The 19,708-nt window shown below is 41.7% G+C and overlaps 1 protein-coding gene across 4 annotated transcripts in view; it reads right to left on the reverse strand.

The window, feature by feature from the left end:
- Positions 1-18,233, reverse strand: part of LOC129814141 (high affinity cAMP-specific 3',5'-cyclic phosphodiesterase 7A-like) — a 48,535-nt gene extending 30,302 nt beyond the window's left edge. For 3 of the 4 annotated variants that reach the window (XM_055866966.1, XM_055866964.1, XM_055866963.1), the window contains exon 1: positions 17,290-18,232. In XM_055866966.1, coding sequence (XP_055722941.1) covers positions 17,290-17,427 — 138 coding nt within the window. In that variant the 5' untranslated portion in view covers positions 17,428-18,232. Of the gene's footprint in view, positions 1-17,289 lie in introns of all 4 variants that reach the window. The other variant, XM_055866962.1, reaches the window with a different exon arrangement.
- Between the last annotated feature and the right edge of the window lie 1,475 nt (positions 18,234-19,708).

The raw sequence follows: 19,708 nt of genomic DNA on the forward strand, positions 1-19,708 counted from the left end.
TTTTATTTGATTTATTTGGGAAGTTTGTCCCATTCTTCTCTGCAGATTCTCTCAAGCTCTGCCAGGTTGGATGGGGAGCGTTGCTGCACAGCTATTTTCAGGTCTCTCCAGAGGTGTTAGATCAGGTTCAAGTCCGGCCTCTGGCTAGGCCACTCAAGGACATTCAGAGACTTTTCCTGAAGCCACTCCTGCGTTGTCTTGGCTGTGTGCTTAGGGTTGTTGTCCTGTTGGAAGGTGAACCTTCGCCCCAATGAAGTCCTGAGTACTCTGGAGCAGGTTTTCATTAACAATCTCTCTGTACTTTGCTCTGTTCATCTTTCCCTCGATCATGACTAGTCTCCCAGTAACTGCCACTGAAAAAACATCCCCACAGCATGATGCTGCCGCCACCATGCTTCAATGTAGGGATAATGCCTGGTTTCCTCCAGACGTGACGCTTGGCGTTCAGGCCAAAGAGTTTAATCTTGGTTTCATAAGACCTGAGAATATTGTTTCTCATGGTCTGAGAGTCCTTTAGGTGCCTTTTGGCAAACTCCAAGCGGGCTGTCATGTGCCTTTTATTGAGGAGTGGCTGCCGTCTGGCCACTCTACCGTAAAGGCCTGATTGGTGGAGTGCTGCAGAGATGGTTGTCCTTCTGGAAGGTTCTGCCATCTCCACAGAGGAACTCTGGAGCTGTCAGTGACCATCGGGTTCTTGGTCACCTCCCTGACCAAGGCCCTTCTCCCCGATTGCTCAGTTTGGCTATGCGGCCAGCTCTAGGAAGAGTCTTGGTGGTTCCAAACTTCTTCCATTTAAAAATGGAGGCCACTGTGTTCTTGGGGACCTTCAATGCTGCAGAAATCTTTTGGTACCGTTCCCCAGATCTGTGCCTCAACACAATCCTGTGTTGGAGCTCTACGGACAATTCCTTTGACCTCATGGCTTGGTTTTTGCTCTGACATGCAGTGTCAACTGTGGGACCTTATATAGACAGGTGTGTGCCTTTCATGTCCAAATCCTGTCCAATCAATTGATTTACCACAGGTGGATTCCAATCAAGTCATAGAAACATCTCAAGGATGATCAATGGAAACAGGATGCACCTGAGCTCAATTTCGAGTCTCATAGCAAAGGGTCTGAATACATATATAAATATGGTATTTCAGTTTTTTATTTTTAATAAATTTGCAAACATTTCTAAAAACCTGTTTTTGCTTTATCATTATTGGGTATTTTATGTAGATTGCTGAGGATTTTTTGTTATTTAATCCATACTTTCTGAAGGCACTGTACACATTGGAAAGCCTACAAAACCACATAACATCTGTGCCTAGTGGCGGTCCAGCAACTAAGGAGCCAATTAAGATTGAGTAGGCAACCTGGTCTCTTAGACTAAACGTAACATAGGAAAAGTAAATCCTGGACATTCAAATTAGTATGATATGTTACGTTTAGCATGGTTACATAAGACAGAAGGTTACTTAAGGCAAAAAACGAAAGGAGGATGGTTGGTCGGGGTTGATGGTTTTTCGCTTTGTCATTATGGGGTACTGTGTGTAGATTGATGAGGATTTAAAAACTTTTTTTTAATCCATTTTAGAATAAGGCTGTAACGTAGCAAAATGTGGAAAAAGTCAAGGGGTCTGAATACTTTCCGAACGCACTATAGATAATATTCCACATAATACTTTCCAGTTGAATAATGTGACGACAACAAACTCTCTCATACTGGACATGTCTCTGTCTACATCCCAAATGGCACCCCTTTGCATAACTTTTATACAGGGCCCAAAGGGCTGTGGTCAATAGTGCACTATATGGAGAACAGGGTGCCATTTTTCGACATAGCTTCTGTTCCATAGTCACTTGTGATGATGATGAAGCCATCTGAGTGCTGGAAACAGCATAACACAGGTTTGTTTGTTTTTCCAGCTCATCATGTTTCTGGCAGGTTGGGGAGAGCTACAATAAGATATTAAGACGTAGGCCCTCCCATTCAAGGATTTACAAGGCATTTCTTTCTGAAATCACCTGTGAGCTTTGAAGAGAAGACTAGTTTGAAAGCATGTGTGAGCTGGATTGAAAGAAGACTAGTTTGAACTGTAATCCAGGTTTGGCATGACACAAACAAGCAAATGAAACTGGTTGGAAAAAAAGGTCAGAAGACAAACATTTCTTTATCAAAGGACAGATTATTAGGACGAAACCTGGGCTTGTGTTTAGTATCAGTTCTTAGGCCTCAAAGCTGTCAAAATATGCAAATTCAGACTTCATGCAAACTAAAGTTGACCATATATTCAAATCTGACAGGACACTCGTCCACAAACAGTATGACAGGTAAATTTACCTGAAGCTCGAACAAGGCTATCCTATCAAGCACAAGCCCGTGGAATGCATACTGTAACATGTAGCGTACTGTAATCTCCCCCCTATTTTGCATAGAACCTTAGGGTGTAGGCCGACAAAACTAAAATGACAATTGCACTGAAAGGTGAAATAGCCTATGCAAAAGCTGAAATGACCAATATCAATGTATATTTTCAGAAGAACTTAGCTCTGGGATGGGTAACTGGCGACCCTAGGGTGTTGGCCCGCGGACACATTTCCAACCATATGTTTGTTTGTTTATTTATTTAACTCTTCTAGGCAGAGTTGCAAAGAAAAAGCCATTTCTCAGACTAGCCAATAAAAATTAAAGATTAAGATGGGAAAAAGAACACAGACACTGGACAGAGGAACTCTTGCCTAGAAGGCCAGCATCCCGGAGTTGCCTCTTCACTGTTGTCGTTGAAACTGGTGTTTTGCAGGTACTATTTAATGAAGCTGCCAGTTGAGAACTTGTGAGGCATCTGTTTCTCAAACTAGACACTCAAATGTAATTGTCCTCTTGCTCAATTGTGCACCGGGGACTCCTACTCCTCTTTCTACTCTGGTTAGAACCAGCTGGTGCTGTTCTGTGAAAGGGAATAGTACACAGCGTTGTACACGATCTTCAGTTTCTTGGCAAATTCTCACATGGAATAGCTTTCATTTCTCAGAACAAGAATAGACTGACGAGTTCAGAAGAAAGTCTTTGTATCTGGCCAATTTGAGTCTTTAATCGAACCCACAAATACTGATGCTCCAGATACTCAACTAGTCTAAAGAAGGCCAGTTGTATTGCTTCTTTAAATCAGAACAACAGTTGTCAACTGTGCTAGCACAAATGCAAAAGGGTTTTCTAATGATCAACTAGCCTTTTAAAATTATAAACTTGGATTAGAAAACACAACGTGCCATTGGAACACAGGAGGGATGGTTGCTGATAATGGGCCTCTGTACGTATATGTAGATATTCCATAAAAAATATGCCATTTCCAGCTACAATAGTCATTTACAACAATGTTTACACTGTATTTCTGTATTTTGTACCTGTATTTCAAGGCCTACCTTCAAACTCAGTGCCTCTTTGCTTGAAATCAAAAGAAATCAGCCAAGACCTCAAAAAAAAATTTGTAGACCTCCACAAGTCTTGTTCATCCTTGGGAGCAATTTCCAAATGCCTGAAGGTACCATGTTCATCTGTACAAACAATAATACACAAGTATAAACACCATGGGACCACGCAGCCGTCATACCGCTCAGGAAGGAGACGCGTTCCATCTCCTAGAGATGAACGAACTTTGGTGCGAAAAGTGCAAATCAATCCCAGAACAACAGCAAAGGACCTTGTGAAGATGTTGGAGGAAACAGGTACAAAAGTATCTATTTCGACAGTAAAACGAGTCCTACATCGACATAATCTGAGAAGCCGCTCAACAAGGAAGAAGCCACTGCTCCAAAATCCTCCATAAAAAGCCAGACTACGGTTTGACACTGCACATGGGGACAAAGATCGTATTTTTTGTCCTCTGGTCTGATGAAACAAAAATAGAACTGTTTGGCCATAATGACCATCGTTATGTTTGGAGGATAAAGGGGGAGGCTTGCAAGTCGAAGAACACCATCCCAAACGTGAAGCACGGGGGTGGCAGCATCATGTTGTGGGGGTGCTTTGCTGCAGGAGGGCCTGGTGCAATTCACAAAATCGATGACATCATGAGGTAGGGAAATTATGTGGATATATTGAAGCAACATCTCCAGACATCAGTCAGGAAGTTAAAGCTTGGTCGCAAACGGGTCTTCCAAATGGACAATGACCCCAAGCAATGACCCCTAATTGTATTTGGCTAAGGTGTATGTAAACTTCCGACTTCAACTGTATCAGTCAAAGGTTTGGACACACCTACTCATTGTAGAATAATAGTGAAGACATCAAAACTATGAAATAACACATATGGAATCATGTAGTAACAAAAAAAAGTCTTAAATCAAAATATATTTTATATATGAGATTCTTCAAAGTAGCCACCCTTTGCCTTGATGACAGCTTTGAACACTCTTGTCATTCTCTCAACCAGCTTCATGAGGAATGCTTTGCCAACAGTCTTGAAGGAGTTCCCACATATGCCGAGCACTCGTTGGCTGCTTTTCCTTCACTCTGCGGTCCAACTCATCACAAACCATCTCAATTGGGTTGAGGTCGGGTGATTGTGGAGGCCAGGTCATCTGATGCAGCACTCCCGTCACTCTCCTTCTTGAAAAAATAGCCCTTACACAGCTTGGAGGTCAAATCAATTCAAATCAAATTTATTTATATAGCCCTTCTTACATCAGCTGATATCTCAAAGTGCTGTACAGAAACCCAGCCTAAAACCCCAAACAGTGACTATGCATATATGATGAACAGAGAGTAGCAGTAGCGTAAAAGAGGGGTTGGCGGGTGGCGGGACACAATGCAGATAGCCCGATTAGCAAATGCGCGGGAGCACTGGTTGGTCGGCCCAATTGAGGTAGTATGTTTGTGTTTTTTTTCTTGTTTTTTTTTCACCTTTATTTAACCAGGTAGGCTAGTTGAGAACAAGTTCTCATTTGCAACTGCGACCTGGCCAAGATAAAGCATAGCAGTGTGAACAGACAACAACACAGAGTTACACATGGAGTAAACAATAAACAAGTCAATAACATGGTAGAAAAAAGAGAATCTATATACAATGTGTGCAAAAGGCATGAGGAGGTAGGCAATAAATCAAATAAATAGAATTTAGCAGATTAACACTGGAGTGATAAATCATCAGATGATCATGTGCAAGTAGAGATACTGGTGTGCAAAAGAGCAGAAAAGTAAATAAATAAAAGCAGTATGGGGGTGAGGTAGGTAAATTGGGTGGGCTATATACCGATGGACTATGTACAGCTGCAGCGATCGGTTAGCTGCTCAGATAGCAGATGTTTAAATTTGTTGAGGGAGATAAAAGTCTCCAACTTCAGAGATTTTTGCAATTCGTTCCAGTCGCAGGCAGCAGAGAACTGGAAGGAAAGGCGGCCAAATGAGGTTTTAGCTTTAGGGATGATCAGTGAGATACACCTGCTGGAGCGCGTGCTACGGGTGGGTGTAGTACATGAATGTATAGTTAAAGTGACTATGCATATATGATAAACTGAGAGTAGAAGCAGTGTAAAACGAGGAGTTGGGGGGGCACACAATGCAAATAGTCCAGGTAGCCATTTGATTACCTGTTCAGGAGTCTTATGGCTTGGGGGTAAAAACTGTTGAAAAGCCTTTTTGTCCTAGACTTGGCACTCCGGTACCGCTTGCCGTGCGGCAGTAGAGAGAACAGTCTATGACTGGGGTGGATGGGGTCTTTGACTATTTTTAGGGCCTTCCTCTGACACCGCCTGGTGTAGAGGTCCTGGATGGCAGGCATCTTAGCCCCAATGATGTACTGGGCCGTATGCACTACCCTCTGTAGTGCCTTGCGGTCAGAGGCCGAGCAATTGCCGTACCAGGCAGTGATGCAACCAGTCAGGATGCTCTCGATGTTGCAGCTGTAGAACCTTTTGAGGATCTCAGGACCCATGCCAAATCGTTTTAAGGTCCTGAGGGGGAATAGGCTTTGTTGTGCCCTCTTCACGACTGTCTTGGTGTGTTTGGACAATTCTAGTTCGTTGTTGATGTGGACACCAAGGAACTTGAAGCTGCTCCACTACATGAGAATGGGGGCGTGCTCGGTCCTCCTTTTCCTGTAGTCCACAATCATCTCCTTAGTCTTGGCTACGTTGAGGGATAGGTTGTTATTCTGGCACCACCGGGCCAGGTCTCTGAGCTTAGGCTGTCTCGTCTTTGTCGGTGATCAGGCCTACCACTGTTTTGTCGTCTGTAAACTTAATGATGGTGTTGGAGTCGTGCCTGGCCATGCAGTCGTTGGTGAACAGGGAGTACAGGAGGGGACTGAGCACGCACCCCTGGGGAGCTCCAGTGTTGAGGATCAGCATGGCAGATGTGTTACTACCTACCCTCACCTCCTGGGGGTGGCCCGCCAGGAAGTCCAGGATCCAGTTGCAGAGGGAGGTGTTTAGTCACAGGATCCTTAGCTTAGTGATGAGCTTTGAGGGTACTATAGTGTTGAACGCTGAGCTGTAGTCAATGAATAACGTTCTCACATAGGTGTTCCTTTTGTCCAGGTGGGAAAGGGCAGTGTGGAGTGCAATAAAGATTGCATCATCTTTGGATATGTTTGGGCGGTATGGAAATTTGGGCGGTATGTTGTTTACAAATATGCACAGACCGCCCCCCTCGTCTTACCGGAGTGTGCTGTTCTATCTTGCTGGTGCAGCGTATATCCCGCTAGCTGAATATCCATGTCGTCATTCAGCCACGATTCCGTGAAACATAGGATATTACAGTTTTTGATGTCCTGTTGGTAGGATATTCGTGATCGTACCTCGTCTAATTTATTGTCCAATGATTGCACGTTGGCGAGTAGTATTGACGGTAACGGCAGCTTTCCACTCGCCTTCTCCAGGTCCTAACCAGGCATCCGGCTCTTTGTCCTCTGTACATGTGTTGCTTCCTCTTGCAAATAACGGGGATGAATCGGCCCTGTCGGGTGTTTGGAGAATGTCTTGTGCATCCTCCTTGTTGTAGAACAAATCTTTGTCTAATCCGAGGTGAGTGATCGCTGTCCTGATATCCAGAAGCTCTTTTTTGCCGTAAGATACGGTTGCAGAAACATTATGTACAAATTAAGTTAAAAATAACGCAAAAAAAAACGCATAATAGCACAATTGGTTGGGCTCCGTAAAACTGCTGCCATTTCTTCCGGCGCCATTTTTCCTACACATTATTGGGTTTTGTTCACCGACTCTGCATCTCACAAAGACACGGTTGGAACCAAAAATCTCAAATTTGGACTCAGACCAAAGGACAGATTTCCACCAGTCTAATGTCCATTGCTCATGTTTCTTGGCCCAAGCAAGTCTCTTCTTATTATTGGTGTCCTTTAGTAGTGGTTTCTCTGTAGCAATTTGGCAGGTATCCTAGTGGTTAGAACTTTAGGCCAGTAACTGAAAGGTTGTTGGATTGAATCCCTGAGCTGACAAGGTAAAAATCTGTCGTTCTGCCCCTGAATAAGGCAGTTAACCCACTGTTAAGAATTTGTTCTTATCTGAATTGCCTGGTTAAATGTAAAGAAGAAAATGTGACCACGAAGGCCTGATTCAAGCAGTCTCCTCTGAACAGTTGATGTTGAGATGTGTCTCTTACTTGAACTCTGTGAAACATTTATTTGGGCTGAAATCTGAGGTGCAGTTAACTCTAATGAACTTATCCTCTGCAGCAGAGGTAACTCTGGGTCTTCCTTTCCTGTGGCGGTCCTCACGAGAGCCAGTTTCATCACAGTGCTTGATGGTTTTTGGGACTGCACTTGAAGAAACTGTCAAAGTTCTTGACATTTTCCGGATTGACTGACCTTCATGTCTTGAAGTAATGATGGACTGTCGTTTCTCTTTGCTTATTTGAGCTGTTCTTGCCACAATATGAACTTGGTGTTTCACCAAATAATGCTATCTTCTGTATACCACCTCTTCCTTGTCACAACACAACTGATTGTCAGTCAGGGTCTCAATTTCAACATTTGGTTGTGTATCAGCAGTTTTTCTCTTTCTCTCAAGGTTGCCCATCCCTGACTTAGCTAGAGACAGTACCTGCAATCCAATACTATGTTGTTGCTGCAGAGGACAGACAATGCAATGTACATGTTCAGATGACTGTTTGTCAGTCAGATCAGATGCCTTTGATGTGGTTCAACTATGGACACACAATCACACAGTCACATGGGCTTTGGCTGTCATGTTTAAACAGGCTCCCTAGTCCTACCCGCATCACTCATACAGCATTTTGACACCTCTTGACGTCACTGGCCCATTCAACAGCAGTCTCCTTATCTCCATCTGCATCATCCTGTATTATTCATAAGGTCTAAATATCTGAGCAAAGTTTAGTATGCACACACCTTAGACAGCCATATCTATTAACTACAAGCTAGTCTGATGAGTAGCCCGGCTGGCTGGCTACATGACTAGACAGCTAAAACAGATTATTCACTTCCACAGCAGATGACATTCTGGCGTGCTTCTCAAAAAATGCATAGCATCTGCGTCACTGAGCGACTCAGGAAATACCTGGACTGTAATCTTCATTATGCTGTAGCTGTACAGTAAGTCCATTGCAGCGAACGACTCTGTGTTTGAGGTGCCTTGACATTTAAAATCTGAATTGTATCCATCAATCAAGCAGACAGACCAATCAGGTTTATTAGTCTGGGCTATTACTCTAGGGCAAGTAAACCTTGCATTGCTCAGGTTTATCTCATATCAGTTCTAGTGGGCTGGCTGACTCCAGCGATGTAACTAATGAAGCTAAAAGAGGAGGAAAGTACAGGACAGATGAACTCTCCCTTAGCATTTGTGTGGCCTCCCCCAAAACACATGCGGTCTCTAAACTGTAAAAGAAACAAGAGCTAAAACTGTTCTAATGTGCTTCACAAATTCAAAGTATCCCCATGAATTGTGGCACTTCAGTGTGGAAAGCAGCCTGAGCATCTCCACATTCCTTCCAGTGCGTTACCTGTAGTAAATCCAACTTCAGAGGGTGTGTGTGTGTCTGCACTGGATGGGCCCTTCTCTTAATGGAACAGACCATGAGGTCTGGCTCATGGAGGGCCATAAAAGACAATCAGCAATATAGGGGAAAGACAAACAGTCTGGACTGGAGCATTGTGAGGGGTTCATAAACTAATCACAGACCCTTACTGGCCACTCACAGAACACAGAACACAGGGCTGTTAAGCCTGCAGGGGAGTTGGAGGTGAAGTGTGAGGTAAGGACCATCATGTCATATCTACCTCATGAATAGTTCCATTTGCAATCTTATTATGTAAACATATAACAATTTAACCTCCTCTCTTTTTAACCACTTTGATCAAGTATGAATATGAAGAGAATAGCTCTAATAACAGAAAACAACTTTATACAATGATGATGTCTTCAACTAAAAGAATGAAACCCCTCAACTTTTAAAGGGATACTTCGAGATTTTGGCCATGAAGCCCTTTATCTACTTCAACAGAGTCAAATTAACTTGTGGATACCATTTTTATGTCTCTGTGTCCAGTATGAAGGGAGTTAGAGGTAGTTAAGCATTAGCGCTAGCATTAGCGCAATGACAGGAAGTCTATGGGTATCGACAGGAAGTCCATGGGTATCTGCATGTTAGCAGATGCTAACTCTAGGAAAGAAACAAATCAAGTATAGTCTACGGTTTTCTTTCAATAAAAGTAGTAAAACAACTGCTTGTTAATGACTTTTCAACTACATTTTACCTAATAATTAAGTGTATTAACTACTTATAAACTAAACTAGATGTCGAACGATTAATCGGCATGGCCGATTAATTAGGGCCAATTTCAAGTTTTCATAACAATCATTAATCTGCATTTTTGGTTGCCGATTATGGTTGATTAGATTGCAATCCACGAGGAGACTGCATGGCAGGCTGACCACCTGTTACAAGAGTGCAGCAAGGAGCCAAGGTAAGTTGCTAGCTAGCATTAAACTTATAAAAAACAATCAATCTTAACATAATCACTAGTTAACTACACATGGTTGATGACATTACTAGTTTAACTAGCTTGTCCTGCGTTGCATATAATCAATGTGGTGCCTATTAATTTATCATCGGATCACTGCCTACTTCGACAAATGGATGATGATTTAACAAAAGCGCATTCGCGAAAAAAGCACACTCGTTGCACCTTACCATAAACATCAATGCCTTTCTTAAAATCAATACACAAGTATATTTTTTTTAACCTGCATATTTAGCTAAAAGAAATTAATGTTAGCAGGCAATATTAACTAGGGAAATTGTGTCACTTCTCTTGCGTTCACTGCAAGCAGAGTCAGGGCATACGTAGCAGTTTGGGCCACCTGGCTCGTTGCGAGCTGTGTGAAGACCATTTCTTCCTAACAAAGACCGTAATTAATTTTCTAGAATTTTACATAATTATGGCATGACATTGAAGGTTGTGCAATGTAACAGCAATATTTAGACTTAGGGTTGCCACCCGTTCGATAATATACGGAACGGTTCCGTATTTCACTGAAATCATTTCGAAATGATAGTTTCCGGATTTGACCATATTAATGACCTAAGGCTCGTATTTTTGTGTGTTTATTATATTATAATTAAGTCTATGATTTGATAGAGCAGTCCGACTGAGCGATGGTAGGCAGCAGCAGGCTCGTAAGCATTCATTCAAACAGCACTTTCCTGCGTTTACCAGCAGCTCTTCCCAATGCTTGAAGCACAGCGCTGTTTATGACTTCAAGCCTATCAACTCCCGAGATTAGGCTGGCAGTACTATAATGCCTATGAGAACATCCAATAGTCAAAGGCAGCGTTTCTTAAAGTATGGGTCGCCGACCTGTTAATGGTGGCTCGCGACGTAAATGTATAATTATTTCATTAATTACTGGAATTGATTTGGCCAAGTGCAACAGCGCTCTCGGTTCAGTGCGCTCTCTGTTTACCAGCGGTCTCTGCTCAGTTTGGTAGCTGGGAGAGGGAGATGCCTGTGTGCTTCGCGGTTTACCTGATCTTTTTTCTGCAGTTTTCTTGAAGATCACTCCTCGACCCACACGCTGCAGCGCTATTGTTCAAGCCACTGACTTGTTATTCCCACTCGCCATCACTCACCGCTGTCATGAAATGGACTCATGCTAGCCACAAGTTCTGACTGAGCTCAATCGTCATGAAACGCAAATACAGTGATGACTTTTTGTCTCTTTCATACAGACTTTGAGAAAAAACAAGGAGCACCCACAATGTGTTTTGTGTGGGGAAGTGCTTAGTAATGAGTCTATCAAAATGAACAAATTAATAAGACTACACATCCTGACCAAACATCCAGGCACAACATGACAGTAAACACAGTTAGTTATTTCAAAACAGGGCAGAATGCTTCAGGAAACAGTGCTTCGAAAGATGAAAAGTAACTAACAAGGCATTGTTGTCATTTTATAACAGGTGATGGATGACAAGCAGAAATAAGGGAGTACTATCTCTCATAGTAGTAGATGAGAGTTTCTCTTTCAAACAATTCCCTGGCCTTGTAACGTTACACAGCTAATAGCTAATGTTAGCCAGAGCAAGCTAACTAGCTACTGATAGTGCAACCCTAAGAAACAGTACAGATGAAGATGAAAATGATCAGGCCTACTGTACATTTTACTGTAGAAATTGTTGATAACAAGTCTAGGTTGGAACTGTTGCTGTTACAAGTAATAATTTGTATTCTGAACTGGAATAAACTGATTGAAGCAAGATGCTTTTTGAGATAAACACTCACACAGTTCTGGGTTGCTCATCTGCAGCAGGAAGTGGTCTCCTGCCTGACTGAGAAATCAGTAGATGTTCTGATCCAGTTTGGCACCACCCTCATAAGTCAGGGTTCTCAAGTACAGAAAAAGCGTCAATGCTGAGCATTACATCCGTGTTGCACTGTCCCTAACTGAGCCCAGAATAGACATGCTTGTTGAAAACTTCAACCAGCCACACACCTCTCATTAGGACTATGTGTATGTGTGGGTTTTCTGGTCTACATCTGTGTGATGTGATCAATCAGTTTATTCCAGTTCAGAATAAAATAAATATGTATTTTAACAGCAATAGTTCCAACCTAGACTTTCTATCAACAATAATGTATACAGTAAGATGTACAGTAGGCCTGATCATTTTTTATCTGTAGTTACCTAGGGTTGCACGATCAAAAAGCCTTGTATGTATGTGTTGTTAAACATCTGTGTGATGTTTATTCCAGTTCAGAATTAAATTATTTATGGTATTTTAAAAGCATCAGTTCCAACCTAGACAGGTATGTAAGAGTGTTTTTAATGGGGAAAAATAAACATGAAAAGATTTATGGGTATTTCAGTGTTATTTGTTTTTGTCTATATTGCATTTTTTTAACTGGGAATATTGAATTCTCATGTTTAAAGGAACCACTAGCATTCACTCTCTATACCATTTGTATTTCATTAACCTTTGACTATTGGATGTTCTTATAGGCACTTTAGTATTTCCAGTGTAACAGTATCGCATCCATCCCTCTCCTCACTCCTACCTGGGCTTGAACCAGGAACACAACGACAACAGCCACCCTCGAAGCAGCGTTACCCATGCAGAGCAAGGGGAATAACTACTCCAAGTCTCAGAGCGAGTGACGTTTGAAACACTATTAGCGCGCACCCCGCTAACTAGCTAGCCATTTCACATCGGTTACACCGGCCTAATCTTGGGAGTTGATAGGCTTGAAGCACAGCGAAGAGCTTCTGGCAAAACGCAGAAAAGTGCTGTTTGAATGAATGCTTACGAGCCTGCTGCTGCCTACCACCGCTCAGTCAGACTGCTCTATCAAATCATAGACTTAGTTATAACATAATAACACACAGAAATACGAGCCTTAGGTCATTAATATGGTCGAATCCGGAAACTATTATCTCGAAAACAAGACGTTTATTCTTTCAGTGAAATACAGAACCGTTCCGTATTTTATCTAACGGGTGGCATCCATAAGTCTAAATATTCCTGTTACATTGCACAACCTTCAATGTTATGTCATAATTATGTAAAATTCTGGCAAATTAGGCGGCCCAAACTCTTGCATATACACTGACTCTGCGTGCAATGAACGCAAGAGAAGTGACACAATTTCACCTGGTTAATATTGCCTGCTAACCTGAATTTCTTTTAGCTAAATAAGCAGGTTTAAAAATATATACTTCTGTGTACTGATTTTAAGAAAGGCATTGATGTTTATGGTTAGGTACACATTGGAGCAACGATACACACCGCATCGATTATATGCAACGCAGGACACGCTAGATAAACTAGTAATATCATCAACCATGTGTAGTTAACTAGTGATTATGATTGATTGATTGATTGTTTTTTATAAGATACGTTTAATGCTAGCTAGCAACTTACCTTGGCTTCTACTGCATTCACGTAACAGGCAGGCTGCTCGTGGAGTGCAATGTAATCAGGTGGTTAGAGCGTTGGACTAGTTAACTGTAAGGTTGCAAGATTGAATCCCCCGAGCTGACAAGGTAAAAATCTGTCGTTCTGCCCCTGAACGAGGCAGTTAACCCACCGTTCCTAGGCTGTCATTGAAAATAAGAATGTGTTCTTAACTGACTTGCCTAGTTAAATGAAGATTAAATTAAGGTGTAAAAATATATATATTATTTTTTTAATCGGCCAAACCGGTGTCCAAAAATACCGATTTCCGATTGTTATGAAAACTTGAAATCGGACCTAATTAATCGGCCATTCCGATTAATCGGTCGACCTCTAGTCTCGACCCCGCCCTGTGCAACTGGGTGCTGGACATCCTGACGGGTCGCTCCCAGGTGAAGAAGGTAGGAAACAAAATCTCCACTCCGCTGATCCTCAACACTAACGCCCCACAAGGGTACATTCTCAGCCCTCTTTTGTACTCCCTGTTCACCCATAACTGCGTGGCCATGCACGCCTCCAACTCAATCATCAAGTTTGCAGACGACTCTACCGTAGTAGGCTTGATTACCAACAGCGACAAGACAGCCTACAGGGAGGAGGTGAGGCCCTCGGAGTGTGGTGTCCAGAAAATAACCTCTCACTCAATGTCAGCAAAACAAAATAGATGATCGTGGACTTCAGGAAAAAGCAAAGGAAGCACCCCCCTATCCACATAAACAGGACAGCAGTGGAGAAGGTGGAACGTCTTAAGTTCCTCGGTGTACATATCACCGACAAACTGAAATGATCCACGCACACAGACCGTGTGGTGAAGAAGGCACAACAGCGCCTCTTCAACCTCAGGAGGCTGAAAAAATGTGGCTTGTCACCGAAAACCCTCACTAACTTATACAATTGAGAGCATCCTTTCGGGCTGTATCACCGCCTGGTTCGGCAACTGCACCGCACACAACCACAGGGCTCTCCAGAGGGTGGTACGTTCTGCACAACGCATCACCATGGGCAAACTACCTGCCCTCCAGGACACCTACAACACCTGATATCACAGGAAGGCAAAAAAGATAATCTAGGACAATAACCACCCGATCCACTACCTGTTCACCCCGCTTCCATCCAGAAGGTCTCCTCAGGTGCATCAAAGCTGGGACAGAGAGATTGAAAAACAGCTTCTATCTCAAGGCCATCAGATTGTTAAACAGCCGCCACTAGCACAGAGAGGTGGCTGCCTACCTACAGACTTGATATCAATGGCCACTTTAATAAATGGATCACTAGTCACTTTTATAATGCCACTTTAAGAATGTTTAAATATCTTGCATGACTCATCTCATATGTACAGTTGAAGTCGGAAGTTTACATACAGCTTAGAAAAATACATTTAACCTCCGTTTTTCACAATTCCTGACATTTAATCCCAGTAAAAATTCCCTGTTTTAGGTCAGTTAGGATCACCACTTTATTTTAAGAATATGAAATGTGAGAATAATAGCAGAGAGAATGATGTATTTCAGCTTTTATTTCTTTCATCGCATTCCCAGTGGGTCAGAAGTTTACATACACTCAATTAGTATTTGGTAGCATTGCCTTTAAATTGTTTAACTTGGGTCAAATGTTTCAGTTAGCCTTCCACAAGCTTCCCACAATAAATTGGGTGAATTTTGGCCCATTCCTCCTGACAGAGCTGGTGTAACTGAATCAGGTTTGTAGGCCTCCTTGCTCGCACATGCTTTTTCAGTTCTGCCCAAAAATTTTATATAGGATTGAAGTCAGGGCTTGTGATGGCCACTCCAATACCTTGACTTTGTTGTCCTTAAGCCATTTTGCCACAACTTTGAAAGTATGCTTGGGGTCATTGTCCATTTGGAAGACCCAAGCTCTAACTTCCTGACTGATGTCTTGAGATTTTGTTTCAATATATCTACATAATTTTCCTACCTCATGATGCCATCTATTTTGTGAAGTGCACCAGTAGCTCCTGCAGCAAAGCACCCCCACAACATGATGCTGCCAACACCATGCTTCACAGTTAGGATGGTGTTTTTCGGCTTGCATGCATCCCCCTTTTTCTTCCAAACATAACAATGGTCATTATGGCCAAACAGTTATATTTTTGTTTCATCAGACCATAGGACATTTCCCCAAAAAGTACAATCTTTGTCCCCATGTGCAGTTGCAAACCGTAGTCTGGATTTTTATGGCAGTTTTGGAGCAGTGGCTTCTTCCTTGCTGAGCGGCCTCTCAGGTTATGTCGATATAGAACTTGTTTTACTGTGGATATAGATACCTTTGTACCTATTTCCTCCAGCATCTTCACAAGGTCCTTTGCTGTTGTTCTGGGATTGATTTGCACTTTTTGCACCAAAATACGTTCATCTCTAGGAGACAGAACGCGTCTCCTTCCTGAGCGGTATGATTGCTGCGTGGTGCCACGGTGTTTATACTTGCATACTATTGTTTGTACAGATGAACGTGGTACCTTCAGGCATTTGGAAATTGCTCCCAAGGCTGAACCAGACTTGTGGAGGTCTACACATTTGTTCTGAGGTCTTGGCTGATTTCTTTTGATTTTCCCATGATGTCAAGCAAAGAGGCACTGAGTTTGAAGGTAGGCCTTGAAATACATCCACAGATACACCTCCAATTGACTCAAATTATGTCAATTAGCCTATCAGAAGCTTCTAAAGCCATGACATCATTTTCTGGAATTTTCCAAGCTGTTTAAAGGCACGGTCAGCTTAGTGTATGTAAACTTCTGACCCACTGGAATTGTGAAACATATAAGCGAAATAATCTGTCTGTAAACAATTGTTGGAAAAATTACTTGTGTTATGCACAAAGTAGATGTCCTAACCGACTTTCCAAAACTATAGCTTGTTAAGATGAAATTTATGGAGTGGTTGAAAAACAAGTTTTAATGACTCCAACCTAAGTGTACGTAAACTTCCGACTGTATATACTGTATCCTTCAATATCTATTCTATTGTATATACTGTCTATTGCATCTTAGCCGCTCTGTCACTGCTCATCCATATCTTTTATACTTATATATTCTCATCCCATTCCTTTTCTAGATTGTGTGTATTAGGTTTTGTTGTGGAATTTGTTAGATATTTGGTTTTGTTGTGAAGTTGTTAGATACTGATGCACTGTCGAATCTAGAAGCATAAGCATTTCGCTACATCCGCAATAACATCTGTGTATGTGACGAATAAAATTTGATTTGGACTTGTTAAAAAGTTTACTTTGCCAACTTTACAAGTTATCCAGAGCTGTTGGAGCCATACAGAAACACTTGTCAAAAACTGTCTTGAACGCATGGCATGAAAAACAAGGCCTCTACTGTGCAATGTTGTCAACAGCCCAGACCAGAATACATGGACTATTGTGGTTCACTTTGAGACAGATGAGCTGTTTTGGTTCACTTCAATCAGCTTTAATGGATCAAAACCTCTTTGCAATACAGATAAGGAGAGCTTAAAACATTAGTACAATAATATCACAGTAATGTTTTCATTGGTCACATTATTAGGGCTGAGGGTTGTTTTACCCAGGTCAAGTCAGGCATCTCACTGATCTAAGAGACTATGATAAAGATGTATAAAGAGGACAGATCAGTCCACTGTGAGCATTCCTGTGGAAGGGTCAACTTGATCAATATGATGCGATAACAATTGTGATAACAATTAATTTGGTGGGCCACTAAAAATGTAAACAGATAAAGGAATATGGCTACTTTGTTTCCATCAAAATATATAACTATACAAATATTTCCTGGCAGTAAGCACAACCCCAATCTTGATTTGATAGCTGAAAATGAAAGCATCAAATTGTTTTTGTTTATTCCCCAGATTGGTATTTCCCTTGCTCTTACCTTGGCCAGCTGTCTTGGGGCAGGTCCACCAAAAAAATAAGAATTGGAGCTGAAGCTAATGGCTCCCCTGCGGCTGAGAACATGTTTAGGAACCGGCCTGTCTAGAGGCAAAACCGGTAACTGATAACATACTTCCATTGAACAGTCAATGCTCGATCCAGCTCAAATTGCAATAAAAAAGCAACATAAAACGCATATAAAAATGTGCATTTAAGCTGCTGGCACAACTGAAAATGTGGTAATTCCAATAACAGTTCCACTTCCCTTTATTTGAGTCGAATAGATTTATTGAGTGTAGAAGAAATGGGTTGTTCTCTGTTTTTATGCATCAAACTTGCACGTCACGTTATCGATAGCAATCCAACTGCTCTAATATTGTGTTCCAATATCCATATTTTATCCATTTGGATTTTTCACCATTATTCCCCTACTGAACTCAAATCCGGGCCTGAAAACGGAAAGGCCTCTTTCTTTTTGGTATCTCTGTAATAAATTGCTTCCTCATATTTAACAATAAATATATATCCTTGTTTAATGGGGACTGTGCACGCCAAAGCAATCAAAACCAGAAGATGAAAACGTAGACGGAAAAAGTATTCCGAAAATAAGAGCCTTCATCTACAATGTTATATAAAAAGGATATGTACAACTAAATGTGTATTTATTCTGTCCCTGCTTGAAGTGGTGGTGGTAGAGAAAGTATTCTGCACGCATTCAGTCCATTTTCACCGCGTTGCTGGCATAGATTACCGTAGCGCACAGACTGTCCATGTAGCAACACGGGGTTAATATGGGTTCTTCATGACCGTACACTCCGAAACAAATAATTTACCATGGGTCCAATAATTAACAGTAGCAACAAAGGCTACAACGCCAGCGGAGTCCTTGTATTTCCTTTCGCTGACTCTATCCTCTTCCCAAACATAAATTCCCACCAGAGGTAGGTGGAGCTGTCGACTATCTATTACGCCCTGTCTGAAACGTCCAATTGGATTTATCTATGGGATGTTACCCTCTTTGTGATTGGATGAATAGGAACTGCTCATATAATACATAGAAGTCTATTGGCAGCATGAAAAGCGCAGCGCTCTCCCGTCCCATTTTGTCACTGTAGTACGGTGGTTCCCAACCAGGGGTACTCGGACCCCATATTTGATTGTGTAGGTCTTGTTTGTTTACTTACTATCACAGATTATCCTATCCCCAGATGACCCTGTCACAGATGTAATGCATTTATACGCTACATAGGTTTTCTTATATTAAAATACCAATTGTACAGTGTAAACGATTTATTTATTTAACCTTTATTTAACCAGGCACGTCAGTTAAGAACAAATTCTTATTTACAATGACTGCCTACCCTGGCCAAACCCTATTCCGGACGACGCTGAGCCAATTGTGCACAGCCCTAAACTACAGGTAACATGATTAGTGGATTATTGCAGAGATAACTGCTGTATCAATGGAGAACAGAATGTAAATGTGGCCTACTTTGTCATGATATGTATAGACCTACTTTGGAAGAAATCTAAATCAGTTACATGTTAGTCTGGACACATTTTAGTTGAAAACTATTGTTTTTACTTGATGTGTATCTTTATTGCATTGTTGTTCTACATTGTTCAGATTCTAAAGGAAGTCTAGAGGACAGCCTAGATGGAGTAGGGGTGAGGAGTATAGGCAAACCTTCTTAAAGGGGCAATCCGCAGATTAATCAATAACAAAGCGGACACCCCACCTCTGTTTTGGTAAAAAGCTGAGGGATGAGCCTGGAGAAATGTAAACATTCTTAAATTCATAGACAGAGCTATTGATGCAAGGACTGACCATCCAATATATCAAAATTATAGTTTTAAATGTGTTGAGACTATACAGGGTTTGTGTACATTTAAATTGTTTACAAACATTGGAGTAAAACAAGCTTATATTTAGGGTTCTGATGGGGTCCGACAGTTGAACTAAGCTTATGAGTCATGTATAAGTTATATTTTTCAAGATTCCCAAGTGGAGCAGCGGTCTATGGCACTGCATCTCAGTGCTAGAGGCGTCACTGCAGACCCTGGTTAGATTCCAGGCTGTATCACAACCGGCCTTGATTGAGAGTCCCATAAGGCACAATTGGCCCAGCATCGTCCGGGTTTGGCCGGGGTAGGCCGTCATTGTAAATCAGAATGTGTCCTTAACTGACTTGCCTAGATAAATAAAGGTTAAATAAATAAACAAAAAAATCAATGAGTGTATATAATAAATTCATAAATCCAGACATGAATGTGGCAACTGCAGATTGGCCCTTTAAACAAATGTGTCATTTGCAGAGAGTAATTTGACTGAAGCCCTTAACACAGGAAACATGCCTGACAGAACATTAAAAACGTTGTCCCCTTCCTAAATGGCACCCTATCTCCTATATAGTGTACTA

The sequence above is a fragment of the Salvelinus fontinalis genome, chromosome 17 (assembly GCF_029448725.1).
Source record: "Salvelinus fontinalis isolate EN_2023a chromosome 17, ASM2944872v1, whole genome shotgun sequence".
Lineage (NCBI taxonomy): Eukaryota > Metazoa > Chordata > Actinopteri > Salmoniformes > Salmonidae > Salvelinus > Salvelinus fontinalis.